At 38.4% G+C, this 18262-nt stretch overlaps 1 protein-coding gene across 1 annotated transcript in view; it reads left to right on the forward strand.

Annotated features, from left to right (window-relative positions):
• TTC6 (tetratricopeptide repeat domain 6) overlaps positions 1 to 7430 on the forward strand; it is a 58720-nt gene extending 51290 nt beyond the window's left edge. Inside the window, exons 26-30 of the mRNA XM_051622026.1 lie at positions 22 to 232; positions 1840 to 1992; positions 2192 to 2362; positions 4649 to 4874; positions 7244 to 7430. Coding sequence (XP_051477986.1) covers positions 22 to 232; positions 1840 to 1992; positions 2192 to 2362; positions 4649 to 4874; positions 7244 to 7380 — 898 coding nt within the window. The 3' untranslated portion in view covers positions 7381 to 7430. The remainder of the gene's footprint in view (positions 1 to 21; positions 233 to 1839; positions 1993 to 2191; positions 2363 to 4648; positions 4875 to 7243) is intronic.
• Positions 7431 to 18262: the final 10832 nt, after the last annotated feature.

The raw sequence follows: 18262 nt of genomic DNA on the forward strand, positions 1-18262 counted from the left end.
CATGAATATCTCTATTTTTAGACTTCGTGAATTTGAAGAAGCTGTGAGATCATTTGACCAGGTTCTCAAACTAGATCCTCTTTCTGTGGATGCCTATGTTGCACGAGGAATTTCATACATGGAATGTGGCCATGAAGATGGCTGTAAACAAGCACAGAAAGATTTCTTGAGAGCAGTTCACCTGAATCCAAATTGTATAAAAGCTAGAATTTGTTTAGGATACAACTTGCAGGTAACACCACAAAATTTGTCAATGCTATGTTTGATTAAATAAAATGACATCAATCTTATATGCATACATTTATATAATGCAGACAACAATTGTAATAAACATACAATAATCCATATACTTAAGAAAAGCCTTATGGCATCTTATTTCTTTGGAAGCAAATTGATAGACCATTATTTTCTTTTCACATTTGTGCTCAGTCTTGTTGGAAGTACATAGAATCATAGAATGGTTAAGGTTGGAAGGGACCTTAAAGATCATCAGGTTCCAAACCCCCTGCCATGAACAGGGACACCTCACACTAGACCAGGCTGCACAAAGCCTCATCCAACCTGGCCTTAAACACCTCCAGGGAGTGGGCATCCACAACCTCCCTGGGCAACCTATTCCAGCACCTTACTACCCTCGTAGAGAAGAATTTCCTTCTGATGTCTAACCTAAATTTACCCTCATTCAGTTTAAAACCATTACCCCTTGTCCTGTCACTGCCCTCTCTGGTGAAAAGCCCCTCTCCCGCCTTCCTGTAGGCCCTTCACGTACTGGAAGACCACTCTAAGATCTCCCTGGAGCCCCCTCTTCTCCAGGCTGAATAGCCCCAACTCCCTCAGCCTGTCTTCATAGCAGAGATGCTGTGCTCCAGCCTTTGATCATCTTCATCATGAAGTACAACAAAGGGAAGTGAGAAGTTCAGCATGTAAGGAGGAATAACCTTATGCACCAGTACAGGCTGGAGGCTGACTGGCTGAAAAGCAGCTTTGCAGAAAAGGACTTGGGGGTCCAGTTGGACAACAAGCTGAAGACATGTCCTTGCGGTAAAGAAGGCCAGTGGCACCTTGGGCTATGTTAGGAGTAACACTGCTTGAGGGAGATGATCCTTCTCCTATAGCTGGTGCTGCTGAGGCCACATCTGGAGTGCTGTGTCCAGTTCTGGGCTCCTCATTACAAAATACATGAATGTACTGGCACTCATCCAGTGAAGGACCAGTAAGGTGATTTAGGGCTTAAAGCATATGTCATACAAGGAGAAAGAAGAGTGAGTTGAAAGCTCAAGGGGAAATCTTACACATGGATTTAAACATCTGATGGAAGAATGCAAAGAAAATAGATCCAAGCTCTTCTTTATGGTGCTCAGTGAGAGGAAAGGAAGTAATGGACCCAGACTGAAATACAGGAAATTCCATTTAAACATCAGAATTAATTTTCCCTTTTTTGTACTGTGAGGATTAGCACTGGAACAGATTGTGCACAAAGGTTGTGGAATCTCCATCCTTGTACATAGTCCTGGGCAACCTGCTCTAACTGACCCTGCTTGGAGCAGGGAGTTGGCCTAGATGATTTTCAGAGATCCCTTCAAACTCAGCCATTCTATGATTCAGTAATGTAGAAGCAGTAATACTTGCACCTAAAATAATTGTGCCAGATATGTTACATAGTTGCAAAGAAAACGAGTATCGTATAATTAACAGAATATTTCAATTACATTTTCTGTAATGTACTTAACTACATTTTTAAATATAAGCATGCTTCCATTCTCTGCTGTGACTTTTTTAAGTGGGGGCCATTCATATATTTGGTGTTTCTTGCTGTAGTTACATTGCAATTAATTTTAGGCCCTTGGAAAGCTTCAGAGAGCTTGGAGCCAGTTTACAGTTGCCATTTGCATTGACCCAGATTGCCGTGCTGCATATGATGGACGAGCTTCAATCTGTCTTCAAATGGGTGAAACTTTTGCTGCATTTCAAGATACAAATGCTGCATTAAAGGTAGATGTTAGCTTACAGTGCTTCTGCTAAAATCAACCTATTGCTATGAAGCCAACAAATACTGTACATGCATAGTTGCCAATTCAGATTAGAAGATAATTTTTTTTTTAAAGGTAAATGTATATTTGCAAAACAGAATAAATTACTGTAGAAGTGTGAATTTTCACTGAATAAGAAGGCAACTTCTGTTTCCTTTCAGCTTACTACCACTGCTCCACTGCTAACAAATCGAGGTGTCATTAATCAGTTAATGGGACATCTGCCCTGTGCCATGAAGGACTATCAACAAGCAATTTCTGTTGACCCCAGCTATGCATTAGCTTATTTCAATGCAGCCAATATCTACTTCCACAATAGGCAGTTTACACAAGTAAGTCTACAGTGTGTTTTTGTACTGTATTCAGAACTTTTTTCCTGAATAAATACTGTTGGTATAAAACTTTCTTTAAGTATACTTAACATGAAGCTTTCTAACATTGAATTTCATGATTCTCTACCAGGAGATGAATTAATCTGTAGTAATTAACAACAAGAATTGCCCTACTATTTTATCATTGATATGAATTACCTAAGATTCATGATAGCAAGGATACACATAACAAAAACTTGTAAATAAATGAGATACCAAAATCCCACTGATGTTCAGTAACTCTACTCCGGTCTATCTCCTATACATTTAATAACTTGCTCAGGTTAACTATAGCACTATGACGAGGAAAGTGAAAAGAATCTCCTGCTGATGAACTTTGATCAAGAAGTTAGATCTTCTTCCTGTTACATCAGTAACATCAGAGTTTTAAATCATCTCATTCTGCTTTAATACAGTGCATATCTTCAAATACAAAACATCTGGATACAGAAATTTCTCTTGTGAACTTGAAATCTGCTTGAAGGCAAGGTCCATGGATTTTTCTCTCTGTGAGGAGACCCCCACAATGACTTTTCCTTTGGTCTTCCAGTCACACTTCTTGGGCAAAGGCTCAAGCTTTTATTTGGTTGGACATTTATGGTCCAGCAGCTGTAGAAACCCAGAAACAGTATGGATGTTTTAGTGCATTAAATCTTGAATTAATCCTCTCCTAGAGTCGCATCTGAAAACACTTCAGTTTGCAGTTCACTTATTGAGGAATTCATCATGTATTGTACAGGTTTGGCATATAATTTTAAACTTAGATAGTTTGGACTATATACAGTACAAGAAATAGATCATTTAAGAAAACAACTTCATATTATTGTATAGAATCATAGAATATCTCAAGTTGAAAGGAGCCCATAAGCAATCATCAAGTCCAACTCCTTTTGCAGGACTACCTAAAAGTAAACCATATGATGAAAAGTGTCATCCAGATGGTCCTTGAACTCTGATAGGCTTTGTGCCATGATCAGTTTCCTGGGAAGCCAGTTCTAGTGACCAAACACCCTCTCAGTGAAGAACCTTTTCCTAACTCCCAGTCTGAACTTCCCCTCATGCATCTTCATTCCATTTCCTTGTGTCCCATCACTGGTCACCAGAGAGAGGAGATCAGAACCTCCTTGTTCACTGCCCTGCTTGAGGAAGTTGTAGACTGCAAAGTGGACACCTCTCAGCCTTCTGTTCTGTCAGCTGAACTAACCAAGTTACATCAGCTCCTAAGTCTTGGCCTGGAAACCTTTCACCATCTTGGTCATCCTTCTCTGGGCATACTCTAAGAGTTTGATGTCTTCCTTATATTGAGGTGCCCAAACCTGCACACGGTTGTCAAGGTGGGGCTGCATGAGTGCAGTGCCAGAGAGAGACAGTCACCTCCCTTGACTGGCTAGCTATGCTGTGGTTAATGCACCTCAGGACACAGCCCTTTTGGCTGCCAGAGTGTGCTGCTGACTCATATTCAACTAGCCATCAACCCAAAGCCCCAAATCTCTTTCTGTGGGGCTGCTCTCCAGCCTCCTGTCCTTCCCTTTGTATCTATAACCCATCTAATTAACCCATCTCCAGTTATTAACCCATAACTCTGGCACTTACTCTTGTTAAATTTCATATGGTTGATGATTGCCCAGCTCTCTAGTCTATCCAGATCATCTGTAAGGCCTCTCTGCTGTCAAGGGGGTCTACAGCTCTCTCAATTAGATTTCTTGTTGCTCTTGAGCATTAGTTAGACTTGAATTGGGAATTCCTTAGGAGTTCAAGGTCAGTGGCATGAATATGACTTCTCCTTTGTGCATGTAATCTCTTTTCTTATGCATCTAGTATTGTTCTTCTATGACTGGTCTTGCATAGGTGGTTCTTCCTCCTAACTTTGTTTCTCTGACTCCTTACTCTGTTTTACAGAGGTTGTCTGATTATGAAGAAAGGAGTTCAAGAGTAGATGTTGCATGATAAACTGTTTTCTATGTTAATTCAAGCTGACTTTTGTGTGTAGCTAATTTCTTCTGTGCTATAATTGCAATTCAGCATAAACAGCTGTTCATTTTTCCAAAGTCAGTCTGGGTGGTATTTGACCTATTTGTGGATAAACATGCTGGTGCTATGTCTCTTTTCTAGGCACAAAGAACATTAAACAGAATGAGTTAAGACTTAAGAATACTAACAGCTTAGAGAAACAAACTGGAGTTTACAAGTTGTACATAAGCCATTTCCTCAAATTTTAAGTGTCCTTTGTCTTCATGTATTTTTTAGGCCTATTGCTATTATTCCAAGGTATTACAACTTGACCCAATAAATGAATCTGCTATTCTGAATCGTGCTATTACAAATACATTACTGAACAATATTGAAGAAGCAAAAGAAGACTTTGAGAAAGCAATTTGTCTCTGCCCATCCTCTGCAGTAGTGTATTTTAACAGAGCCAACTTCTATAATGGATTAAAGCAATATAAACTAGCTGAGGAAGACATTTCAACAGGTAATAATTATTTACTTGTTATGAATATGGCTGGTAGTATGTTAAAAATTATTATAACAAATTACTTGGCTTTATTTCATAATTCAGAGTTAAGTATATATTTTTCCTAGCATATTTTCTCCCTAATTTGATCAGATATTATGGCGTGATTAAAAACAAGAGGTTAATTAATTGTGTAGGATTTTTTGAGAATGGATTCTCAATATTGTAAATTGTTTCATATATTGTGTGTTGTTAGCAGCTGAACAGAGCTACATTCTAAATGAAATTGTAGCAAGAAGTTGTGTGAAAATACTGCACGTCCTAAGACTAAAATATTTTTGAGAGTGTCTGTGTGTATGTGTTAAGATATCTTAAGGTGCCTAGAAAATGGCACTCAGGTAGCTTATTTTATTTATAAATATGAAATTTAATGAACGTGCTCTTTGTAGAATCAGACTTGAAGCAGTATTTGGCTTCTATAAGCTTTTCTATTAGGAATACAGTTCATAGAGCTGAACTCAACTTTCATCTTGATCTTTGTAAGAAACAAATCTTTTGTTCAGTTTCAAAACATCTGAACTCTGTCACTCCATTGTTACTTTGGTCCTTGCTATTAACATGGGATTCAGCAACTTGGGACACAGACAAACTTGTTCCAGTAACTAAAGTTACGAGATTTTAGAATTAATTTTATAATAATGTGGATGTTGTCTACCTAGACTTTAGTAAAGCATTTCACACAGTTTCTCATAGCACTCTCCTGGAGAAACTGGCTGCTCATGGCTTGGATGGGTGCACTGGTAAAAAACTGGCTGGATGGCTGGGCCCAAAGGGTTGTGGTGAATGGAGTCAAATCCAGTTTGCAGGTGGTCACAAGTGGTGTTCCCCAGGGCTCAGTATTTGGGCCAGTTTTCTTTAATATCTTTATCAATGATCTGGACAAGGGGATTGAGTGCACTCCGAGTAAGTTAGCAGGTGATACTAAGTTGGGCAGAGTGTTGATCTGCTTGAGGGTAGGAAGACTCTGCAGAGGGACCTGGACAGGCTGGATCAATGGGCTGAGGCCAAGTGTATGAGGTTCCAGAAGGCCAAGTGCTGGGTCCTGCACTCAGGACACAACAAACCCCAGCAGAGCTACAGTCCTGGGGAAGAGTGGCTGGAAAGCTGTCTCCTGGAAAAAGATCTGAGGGTGGTGGTCAACAGCTGGCTGAACATTAGCCAGTTGTGTGCTCAGATGGCCAAGAAGGCCAATGGCATCCTGGTTTGTATCAGAAATAGTGTGACTAGCAGGACAAGGGAAGGGATTGTTGCCCTGTGCTCGGCACTGGAGAGGCTGCCCCTTAAATATTGTGTTCGGTTTGGGGCTCCCCACTACTAGAAAAACACTGAGGCACTGGAGTGTGTCCAGAGAAGGGAAACAAAGCTGGTGAAGTCTTAACAGGAGCATCTAAGGTAACTGGTGAAAAGGAGGCTGAGGAGACCTTATAGCTCTCTACAACTGCCTGAAAGGAAGTTTTAGCAAGGTGGGGGTTGGTCCCTTCTCCCAGGTAACAAGTGACAGAACAAGAGGAAATGGACTCAAGTTGTACCAGGGAGGTATAGATTAGATATTAGGAAAAATTTATTTACTGAAAGGATTGTCAGGCAGTGGGACAGGCTGCCCAGGGAAGTACTGGAGTCACCATCTCTGGAGGTATTGAAAAGATATGTAGATGAGAAATGTAAGGACATTGTTTAGTGGTGAATTTGGCAGTGTCAAGATAATGATTGGACTTTATTATATTAAATTGTTCATGACCTAAATTATTCTATGATTCTATAAAAGAAAATTCAGTAGTGTGATTTTAATTTGAGAAGACTTGATTGTACAGGTAATGATCTTTACAGAAAGAGTAATTCTCTTTAGTTTTTTTTTTTTTTTTTTAATTAGTTTACCTTTCGAGTGGAATGTATCAAAATGGGATTTTTACTTTGTGGCTTTCATGACTAATTAAATTAACTTTTCCAAGGGGTACCTAGATCTTTTTGTCCAAATGAGAAGCTGAGTAAGGTATTGGGGTCATTGGCATGTTCCAAAAGTTTGATGGTGATAGTTATCTTTTAGATTTTGCTTATGTTTCAGAGGAAAACATAGTTTCTGGTGTTGGATCAAAATTAAAGTAGGATTCATAGATGTCATAAAAAGAGAAGAAAAATCTGAAGTATAAATAACAACAAAGTTACCTACCTCTTGATGTAAAATTAATGTATGTAATATGTTTTCTCTTGTTAAAGCATATCTGGGTAAGACTTTGAGCACTGAAAACAAGTTTTGGACCATGCTTCCATTTATAGTCATGTGATAACGATTGAAAAAACATCTAACATTCTATTTCTTATTTTTACAGCATTGTCAATTCAGCCTGATGATGCCTTGATGTATAAATTTAGAGCTGATATTCGTGGTAAACTTGGTTTCAATAAAGAGGCTGTAGAAGACTACAAACAAGCAATCAGCATTGAAGAACAGATTGGTTCCACGTGAAAAGCTACCAGTTCTCATGCTACTTGGCTTCTAATAACAGAATTCCCAGACAGATATCTTTAATTAAAAAGAAGTTAAACATGCAAGAAGCTAGAACTTATCTTCATTTTTATATATTCTACACACATTTTGTACACTTAAATAATATAATTACCTTGATTCCGCATAACTAGCCAAAGTTATTTAAGAATAAAATGCCACATTTAATTTTTACAAGTTACAGGTTATTCTTTATTTCTTAGTATAATGAGATAATTTTTTGTGTTGTGTGCAAAATGAAGGACTGAGAAGAGGAATTTCTAGGTGAAAAACCTCAACCATATTGGTTATAGAAGGATAAAAGAGACGATACTCTCCCTTCCCCCTAAATATAAATGCTTCAGTGATGCTAATTATATGTCACCTGGACCATCTGGGACGTAACCCTAAGATTGCTACCAAATGCCTGTAACTGCTAGCTAGGTCTCACTCCCTGATCTTCCTTCCACACCTCTTTGTAAGTTTTCCTATTCCCAGTCAGTCACACAGTAAGGGAAGGTCATTGTGCAAGGGCTCATGTGTTGCAGTGTGTGAGAACTACTCCAAGAACTGAAATTTGAGAACAATTAAGTTTGTGAGTAAAGCATTGAGGTTACTTTCTTCCACTTAAGTACATGGCATTGTTCCAACTTGAAGATGCAGGTAAGAATGCATAAATAATAGACCATAGTTTTGTGTTGTGAGCTGGCAAAATGGGCTTAAGAACAGGCTTTCACCTAAACATGGAGATTGAAGTGTGAATCTGTGGGACTAAAATTTCAAAATTGTCAGGCCTAATCTCAGAAGAGATAAAAAGAAGGAATCTTACGGTCTTATTCAGCATGCAAACAGTCCTGTGGTTTGAAACAGTGGAAAGATTTCCACTGCATAAATGGCACTTCAATGCATAATCCCAGTGGTATAGGAATTATATATGTAATTTCAGTTTAGTTTAGATGCAAAATGCTATCAATTTTCCTCTTGAAAAAGGGCAAAAGGAAAATGTACCTTTACAAAAACATAGACCTAACTGATGCTAATATGTGCCAGTAACTACCTAATATTCTGTATGTGGGATGATCTCTAGATAGTAGAGAATAATCCAGAATAGAACAAAATTTAAAAATTTATTTAAAATTAGCATATAGAATGACATTGGTCCATTTACTTTGTATGGTACTCCTAGAGTTAAATGATTTTTTCATTTATGTGCAATTGAGATGACAGTAAAAAATGTCATAGATTTGCCTCAAAGAATTGCAGTGTATTTTCTGAGCACATAATGCATTGCTATACACTATTTCTGTAAAAACCTGCTCTTGCACACCTATGCAGTGGATGTTTAGCCAGTGTGATAGACAGTGACTGGAATTTTAGCTTTGTTCTGGTATCTAAATTTTTGCACTTGTAATATCACATTACATTGTAAAAATTTCTGTGCTTGCCACCTTATGATATTTGGGCTAAAAAAAGTATGGTGGAAAAGAAATTCAGAGTATCACAGCTAAAAGCAGTTATCTCAGTAAAGCATTTAACTCCATCTGTACTCTCCTTGACTATCCTCTTACCGGGTTTAATACCTAGCATAATGAGACTTTGCAGTTACAAGTTCTGTGCTAATAAGATTGACTGATATAGGTGCATAATAGTTAACATATAAAAGAAGTGCAAAAAAACCCCCACTACTCTGCCCTGGTGAGGCCACATCTAGAATACTGGGTCTAGTTCTGGGCTCTCCAGTTCAAGAGAGATTGGGAACTCCTAGAGAGAGTCCAGAGAAGGGTGACAAAGATGACTGGGAGATTGGAGCATCTCCCTTATGAGGAAAGGCTGAGAGAGCTGGGGCTCTTTAGCCTGGAGAAGAGAAGGCTGAGGGGAGACCTTAGTAATGCCTACAAGTATCTAAAGGGTGGGTGCAGGGAGGTTGGAGCCAGACTCTTTTCAGTAGTTCCCAGTCATAGGACAAGGGGCAAGGGGCACAAGCTGGAACACAGGAAGTTCCATTTAAATATAAGAAAAAACTTCTTTACTGTGAACGTGACGGAGCACTGGAACAGGCTGCCCGGGGAGGTTGTGGAGTCCCCTTCTCTGGAGATACTAAAGATCTGCCTGGATCCATTCCTGAGTAATGTGCTCTAGGGGATCCTGCTTTAGTGGGGCTGTTGGACTAGATGATCTCTAGAGGTCCCTTCCAACTCTGACAGTTCCGTGATTACGTTGTTCTGTAAAACTAAATTCCATAAAGTCATATAATAGTTTAGCTTGGAAAAGACCTTTAAGATCTAGGTTAGACTAGATGATCTTTTGAGGTCCCTTCCAACCCCTAAAATTCTGTGATTCTGTGATCATTGACTCCGTTAGCCTAACACTGCCAAGTCCACCACTAAACCATGTCCTTAAGTGCCACATCTGCAAGTCTTTTGAATATCTCCAGGGATGGTGTCTCAAATACTTCCTTGGGCAGCCTGTTCCAATGCTCAATAACCCTTTTAGTGAAGAAATATTTCCTAATATCCAACCTAAAGCTCTCCAGGCATGTCTTGAGGCCATTTTCTCTCATATCATTTGTGAAGTCCAAGGTGACTGAATTATTATTTACTGCTTTTCCCTTCTTTTTTCTTATTTATTTTCCTTACTTATTTTTTGCAGTGTCAGCACCTACCCAAGTGATTCAAGCATAATGTACAAAGTATAAATATACATCTGACAGTGTTTCCATGCAGGAATATCATGGTTGTTGATGCAAATCGAGAACTATTTACTTAGTTTCCTGTATGCACACAAAGTTGAAGTTTGCTTGGAAGAGAGTGTTGGTGGTATTTTTGTTCCTTTTCTCCTTTCCCTTGTGCCTCTTTCAGGGCTCTTCTTTACTATCTGAAGAATTGTTTATTAATGAAATTGCTGAATTATGCATGATTCTTTGGCCTTTTCCTTTCTTTGACCTCCTTATGAATTATCTGCTGATGGGTTGTGTGATAGTGGTACCCTCATGTATAGTGCATCATCAAACTTAAATCAGAGTGAAAAGAGGTCAAACCTTTCCCTTGGATGCTTTTCTTGCAGTATTCACTGTAAATTTTCTTTAGTTTAACCTGTCTTGCATGTCAAGCAGAAATAGACACTTAAAAGATGTTTATCTTCACATTTAGAAACTGAAGCCAAATACAATCAGTTATGACTCACTATTGATTTAGTGGCTTGGCATAAGTAATGTGGACTATTGTAATCTCTCTTGTGCTAGTAATGTTTTTATTCTGGATGGTTTAGATTTATTTTTCTTAATCCTTAAAAACGGAATATTTGTTAGTTGTCTGCATGGAACTGGATTTTCAGAGCTTTTAATCTGTTACACAACGCTTAGGAAAGGGGTGCACAATTCAGGGACCAGGTTAGAAGCTTTTTAAAGAAAATGTGAAGTAGAGGCAACTATAATGCCAAATATTCTTGTGGCTGTTGCTAGGAGATTGTCACTGGACAGCAGTTTTAAAGCAGAGCAGTCAGGTCCTGGTCTTGTCTTTCCAGGTGTGCATACGAAAGCGAATTTTCTTTTTGAGTGGTCAGGTATATGAATAAAATCTTAGTTTCTGTCTTATTTTTATCTCAACACTTTTTGCCTAAAAACATGTCTCAGAAGTGTATTTTGTTCCAAAGACTGGGTCAAATGTTAGCAGATTTGTCATTTTCAGCAGACTAAAACAAATGCAATACAACTTGGTAGAAGGGAAAAAAAAATCTGTGAGTAATGTGCTTCTGATTTCAATGAGAAAGACATACTTTTTTTCATGTTATTTATGTATATGCCACACTGGTAATGCATTTTATGACTGAGCCAAAACCAGGTTCCAGCCTGACCTTAAAGCTTCTTGAACTCTGTATGAGCACATTGTGAGAAGCAGCACTGGACCACAAGGGCAGGTGGAACACCAGGTGGTTTTGGTTGGTACGGTGAGCCATGGTATGCCTGGGCCATCTACTGTGCTTAAGGTAAGAGCATTCCTGGGTAGAAGCAATAGTAGTTCAAGTTATCTGTTACATCTTCCACCCAAATCCAAGCCTTAGGCCAGTGCTTGGGCACGAGCTTGTTTGGACACAAATCAAATACAGATTTGAGTTGGCTGTGGACCAAACTTTGAAAAGCAAAGCCTGAGCCATTCCGTGGGATATCAGGAAAAAAAAAATAAATTAAAATTGAATAAGCGTGCTTGCAAAATGTGTTCTGAAAAAGACAATGTGAATAAAGGTGATGTTTAAAGTGACGTTATTCAAAAGACAACTCTCTTGCAAAGCTTGACTTTAAGTAGGACCACCAGAAGATGGCAGTCTGGAATCTTGAGTGGAACAGATCTGCTCCCCGGTAACAAACCAGCGACACACACCAGCGGGCGCAGGCTCTGATCACTTCTTGTAAGGAGGTATTACGGTATTCTGGTGTTTTGCAATGCCTTTGTTACCAGTATTGTTCTTTCACTTCCATTTTGATATACAGTTATTTTATAAGACAATTATAATGGAGATTATTATACATCACAAGCTCTTATGTAACATAAAACTGTAATATTATAATGTAAACATATGGATATGAACACATACACAAGCACATCCTCATGTATATATGCATGCAATAATATGGGTTATAAACAGCACAAACTCTGAATAACACCTCATTTCCTTTCCTGACCTGATGTTTTTCTCATCTGACAAATGAGGCAATCAGAAAAAAAAGGCAAACTGTGTGGACTCTTTTAACTGCTCCCAGCAGTTACATTTTACAGCATGTTTCTTTTTATTCAGTCTACCCAGTCAGTAAATTCTTTTTGTTGCAAAGGAAAAAGGCTTATCATTGCTCTCTGCTGGAAATCAAACAAGAAAACTAAACAGTGGCCACATGTCATTTCATGAGACATTCCTCCTCTCTGTCTTTTTTTGTCCCGTTCTCAAAATGGACACAAAGCTTTGTTTGTGGAAAGTGGAAAAGGTAACCTGCTTTCTGTAAAAAATACACAACAGCACCTGAAGTTTAGCAGAACAAGCAGAGGTTGTGACCTTCCAGAACAAGTCTCTGTCAACTCTAATAAAAAGAAGGCAGGCGTCAGGCATTCTCAAAGCTGCAAGTCTGGTTTCACTGCTGGGTAAGATTCTTAATTTAATTGCAGTCTTCTGTTTTTTTGTGACAAGATGCACATGTGTATATAATGGTAATGAAAATTCTGATTTAAAATTAATTAAATTCAGGGAAAGGAGCTTGACTAAGTTCTGAGTAAAACCTACAAGCTACAGAAGAATGACAAATACTCCCTTGCCATTACTTTTTCCCTTGTTTAAGAAAACTAGAAGGGTGTGATTTATCTGTTATTGGAAAAGATAGTGTTATTTATCAACTTTTCCTGATCTGTTTCATAGTGATGCAGTGTGGCAAAGGACTTAGTTAAAATTCCTAAAAAGTAAATTTATAGCATAAGAACAACTTTGCAGAGAAGAGTTTTTGTCAATTATTATGGGCAGTGTCATTTAGTGGTCTCATAAGTGTACTGCTTCCTAAGGCTGTTCCCATGGAGAGATAATATGAAACAAAAAAACTACACTGAAGACCTATATGCTTCTTTGTTTCAGAGTAACTTCCCAAATACACCAGTGTGGTGTAGAGCTCTCTGTCTACAGAGGTTCATCTCTATTAGCTGGATGTTGCCTCTACTGTTTTTAACCAGAAATGTCTGCTGTAAAGGAAGGGAAAACATGTCTCAAGGGCATGGCAAAGCAGCCATGTTCTACCTCCTCTCAGTTGTTCCTCTTCCCAAAATATGTTAGGGGCTTATGAATATTGGAGAGATATTCTAAGCTTTTTGTGCTGGGATGAGCCTTTTTCTTGTCTGCACTGCAAAGAGCAGGAGACATTTATTCAAAAGGTGATGTACATGGGGATCCTTTGTCCTGAAGTGTAGATTCCTTTCTTCTCTACCACCACACCTAAAAGAGAGGGGAATGGTCCAAGAGCTGTGCCAGGCTGACCCATGGTCCCTCCAGCCTGGCTGTCCTTTGAGCTCCTATTGTCAGGGCCCTGATGGCACCTCCAGGTCTTCCTGCTCCTGGCAGGCCCTGGGGCCTCCTGGTGCAAGGAGCCATAATCGTGGCCTGATAAGATGGGGAAAATTACTGAATGGAAGAAATGGATGCATTCCCCATCTCTGTCTCTAGTCACTAATCCTTTTGGAATGATCATCTTCCATGCTAACTGGATAAAACATTGATACGATAAGTGATAACACTTATATTTCATGTTAATGAAATATATTTCATGTTAATGCTGATTCTTTTAAAATCCATATAGAAAGGAGCAGACAAGTTTAGCCTTACTCATTTGGTTGTATTTTCCCAGACTTTGTAACAGACTTTTTCCTCATAAACCTTGATGAGAAATTCTTCTAAGAATTCTTTGTATATTGAACATTGCCCTTACTGAAGTAAGCTGCACTCAGATGTATTGAGGTGGTCTGAAACTGAAAAAAACTCGAGGTAGAACTAGATGGATGAGGAGAGATGGTCATTTTAGAAATGTGTTTTGTAGGTTGCCAGGAACTGGGACAACATGCAAAGCAGCCAGCTTAGTCCAGCCAGGGAGCTTGAGGCAACTGCAGCTCCCTAGCTCTGGTTATTAGCTCCTCCTCTAAGTTGTGGAAAATAACAACAGATGGATTACTTGTTTAAAACAAGTAAGGCAGCCAAGAGTAGAGCAGGGTCGACCGTGCTGCTATGCCAGTCCTCCCCAATGATTCATTAGTCCAGATACTGATGTGACTGTGTTTTCACACAGGAATGAGCAAATGCAGTCCAGCATCAACGATGAAGCTTTCCTAACTGCTGTTCTAGGAAAAAATTGTCAGGATTTCCAAAAACAATTTTACTTGACACAAAATATAATTAAAATTTAAACTGTTGAACTTAAAATGAGAGTTTTCTAAATATTGTCTAAGAAAGAAGGGAATAAGGGTAGTTCAAAATGTGTTACCAAAATTAGATTTAAATTAATTTCTCAGAAGTATCTGAAAGGATTTGAAGGCTAATTCTCATTTCTCAGAAGCAATGTGTATATTTACTCACCTTAAAATACTCCAGTTGGGAATTGTCTGCATTTAGGTATCTATATAAATTTTAAACCCTGGAATGTAACTGATTACTAATTCAGCTTTCATTTAATGACAGTATGATTAATGTTACTCAGAAATTTTCTGACAAAAGATTTTTCTGTTGGTTTTGTTAAATCCAGATGTTTTGTGGAAGCATGCCCATGTCAGCGAATTCTTGTTTAGACAAAAGTCCAGCAAAATAAAACAATTCATTTGCATTCTGTTTTGGTGTTTACAGAGCAGGATGCTTTGACTTTGCTTTGAAACTCCTCTCTTCTGTTTTGAGAAGTTGTGTCTTACTTTACCCAATAAGCTGAAAGGAGTTTAAATGAGGCAATAACATTATAATTAGTTTAAAATAAAATCTTAGTCTATAAAAAACAAAATTTCATTTGGAATATCACTTCTCAAGGGTGTTTAAATTTCCTGTTTACTCTCTGATCTGTAGAAAGTTTTCAGCTTAATTTCATTCTCTGTAAAAACAAAAAGTCTGGTTCTCCTCTCAATCAATGTGAGACTACTCAAACTTGTGATTTTTCTTGTGCCATCTTGCCAGTAAGTGATGAATGCTTTATTGGTGTTTTGAATGTGGTTTTTGTGTGTGCTTGTAGTTATTATATCTAGAACCTATTGGTAATTATGAAATGTACATTTATGTTTTCTTGTGTGTACTTTGTTTTATTGAAACAGAACATAGCTCTGGTGAAAGAGAGAAATTCAAACAAAACACTGTCTGAAGTTCATTCCACTGTTGTGTGCCTGCACCTGCCTTAGTGAACTCTTGCACATGGAGTGGTGAGGGAGCAAGCTGAAGAAACAGAAGCTTTGGAAACCATCACCTGAGAAATGGCATGACTGGTGTTAGAAATGCTAGCTGACATCAGTGACCCCACTCAAAGCGTCCCCCCACTGAGTTTTCTGGCACTCTGGATCATAAGAACACTGTGCTGAAGTCCGCATAAAGCCCCCTGGATCAGCTCTGGTTCCGCCTCATTGGAAAGGATCTGAGTCTACTGTGGAAGCAACGAAAGTGTGTTTTCAAAGCAGTGTGCCTAAACTAAGCTCAAGTTACTTAAACTGCTTCACTTCCAAGGCAATGTGCTGCTTAAAAATGAGACCATCCCTCCTCAGCCTGTGAGGTGCATCAGAAGCTTCCATTGTTTTGCTAGCAGAAGTAGGTGGTGGGAGGGCTTCCTCTGCTGCTTTGGGTAGACCTGGTAATTTCAGCTACAGCATTCTGACTTGCATTGTTTGCAGGTGGGATACCCTGTCCAAACAGAGCTGAAGAGGTATGTTAGTGAGGGCAGGAATGGTTTACTGCAGCTTTGCTGGGTATGAATGAAGATGACTGGCCATGCTATGAAATCAGAACCAATAAGAAAAAGGAGGGTCCTCATGAGCTACATCAGCAGATGCAGTAGGGGCGGTTTGGCTGTACTGGCAGAAAGTATTCCTTGATTATTCGGCTTATTTGAAATTCATATTTATTGTTCTGGGAAATTTATACCACACTATGTTAGACATAGATGATGTTAAGTAGTCTTTTAATCAAATAACAGTTTTGCAAATGATGTTATGCAAAATGAAAGGTCATCTTTTAACCTTTGCTTTGGAATAAAATAATGCATTATCATTTTTATTTGCAGTTCTATGTATATTCTGCATTCTGTGTAATGATTGTCAAGGGTGAGATTTTCAAAGCCATTTAGGAGGCATTAATTTTGGTAAGTGAGTAGCTCTTGCCCTAGATAGCTGTTAAAATTTGTCAGGTTCCTTTTAGATACTACAGATTTTTTGAGGGACAGAATCATTGATGCTTTGGTGACCAACAGGTATTTTTATTCCTCTAGTAAACTGGGTGCAGACACTGAATTTTGGAGTTGAAATCAGAATTATTTATGCCATTCTTTCTAATGTTCACTCTTCATTTCACTATCGATCTAGCATATTAATATTTGTGGGTGGTCCAAATGTTCATGAAGATTCATGCCAAAAGTATCTTGGTACCAATTTTTATAAATATTTTAATTTCCAAAGTGTAAGTTTTTTTCAAGTAACTATGAATGTCTGTGGATATCTTTAAAAAGTCTCACAGCAGAGACAATACCAGATAATAAGCTTATTTTAGGTTGCTCTTTGCAAAATACTACATCAAATCACATCACACAGCAATTGTCCTTCAGATGTTGAACCTAATTACATAAATCAAATCAGCATCAAGTATATTTTTCTGAAGTTTGTGAAAATATATTCCAAGAATAATTTCAGTAAAAACTATTTAATATTCAATCCTTATACACTGGTAAAAAGAAGTATACTTTCAGAATTTCCATACCTATTCTTAAGTCCTGCTTATTTGCACACACGTTACTGTTTATTCTGTGAATAGCTTTCATAAAAGAACATGAAAGATATTTCTCCAACAATACCTAATTAACTTTTTCAAATGCATACGATTAACTCCTTTGTTCTTGGCTAGTCCCACTAACATAAGGGCATGATTTCATTGTAATGACAGAGGTACCACATCTAAATTGGAAATTTCTTTAAAGTGTAAATGTGTCTGGATGACTCAAAAAGGCAGGAACGCAAAACCTTAGCACAGGTCAGAAATAATTAGTTTGCCAAAGTCTTTGGTTTTGCTCTTCCTTCCACAGGACTTTCATAGAATCATAGAATGGTTAAAGTTGGAAGGGACCTTAAAGATCATCAGATTCCAAAGCCCCTGCCATGAACAGGGACACCTCACACTAGACCTGACAGCACAAAGCCTCATCCAACCTGGCCTTGAACACCCCAGGGAGGGGACATCAACAACCTCCCTGGGCAACCTATTCCAGCACCTTACTACCCTCATAGTGAAGAATTTGTTCCTGATGTCTAACCTAAATCTACTCTCCTTCAGTTTAAAACTATTAGCCCTTGTCCTATCACTGCCCTCTCTGGTGAAATGCCCCTCCTCAGCTTTCCTGTAGGCCCCTTCTGGTAGTGGAATGTGCTATAAGGTCACCCTGGAGCCTCCCCTTCTCCAGGCTGAACAGCTACCAGCTCTCTGTCTTCAGGGCAAAGATGCTCCAGCCCTCTTTCAGATGTTTTGGATTCCTTGTGCTCATGCCTAGAGACGTACCAAAAACTCCTCCTGTAGCTAATTTCTGTTTTTCATTAAGCTTGTTACATTACCTGGTAACTTCTTAAATATTAGTGAGGATTTGGAGAAATCAGCTAGTGTGTTAATTAGGTGGAAATTGGAGCCTTTTCAAATAATACTTCTGCCATAAGCAGCATTTGGGGCACTACTAATTTAGAAGAGTCTCAGAGTCTCATACATGCAGATAGAACTTCAGGGAAGTGCAGTCATATGTGCAATTCAATAAACATATTATTTATGTACTGTGCAAAATTATATTTTGTCTTTAGAGTCTAAATGTGATATTACTGGAGAGCTTCCAATTTTTAAGATGTCACAAGCAGACACAATGTAACAGTCTTTCTTTGAAAAGTGTTTCTTCCTTTTAAAACTTCTTTAAGATATTACAGCATCTTTTCTAGCTAAGGTGCTCTACATCTGATCATGTGTTGATTGTAGTTGATCTTCTGATACAAAGCATGCATATATTATAGTTGAAGAGCTTCAAACATCAGAACAATTTAATCAAAACTCTGCCAATGCTGAGAGTTGTGGGGTTTTATTTCAGCCCCTCCTTTTCAGTCTACTAAACAACAAAGCAGTGATTGCAATTGCA

The sequence above is a fragment of the Apus apus genome, chromosome 5 (assembly GCF_020740795.1).
Source record: "Apus apus isolate bApuApu2 chromosome 5, bApuApu2.pri.cur, whole genome shotgun sequence".
Taxonomy (NCBI): domain Eukaryota; kingdom Metazoa; phylum Chordata; class Aves; order Apodiformes; family Apodidae; genus Apus; species Apus apus.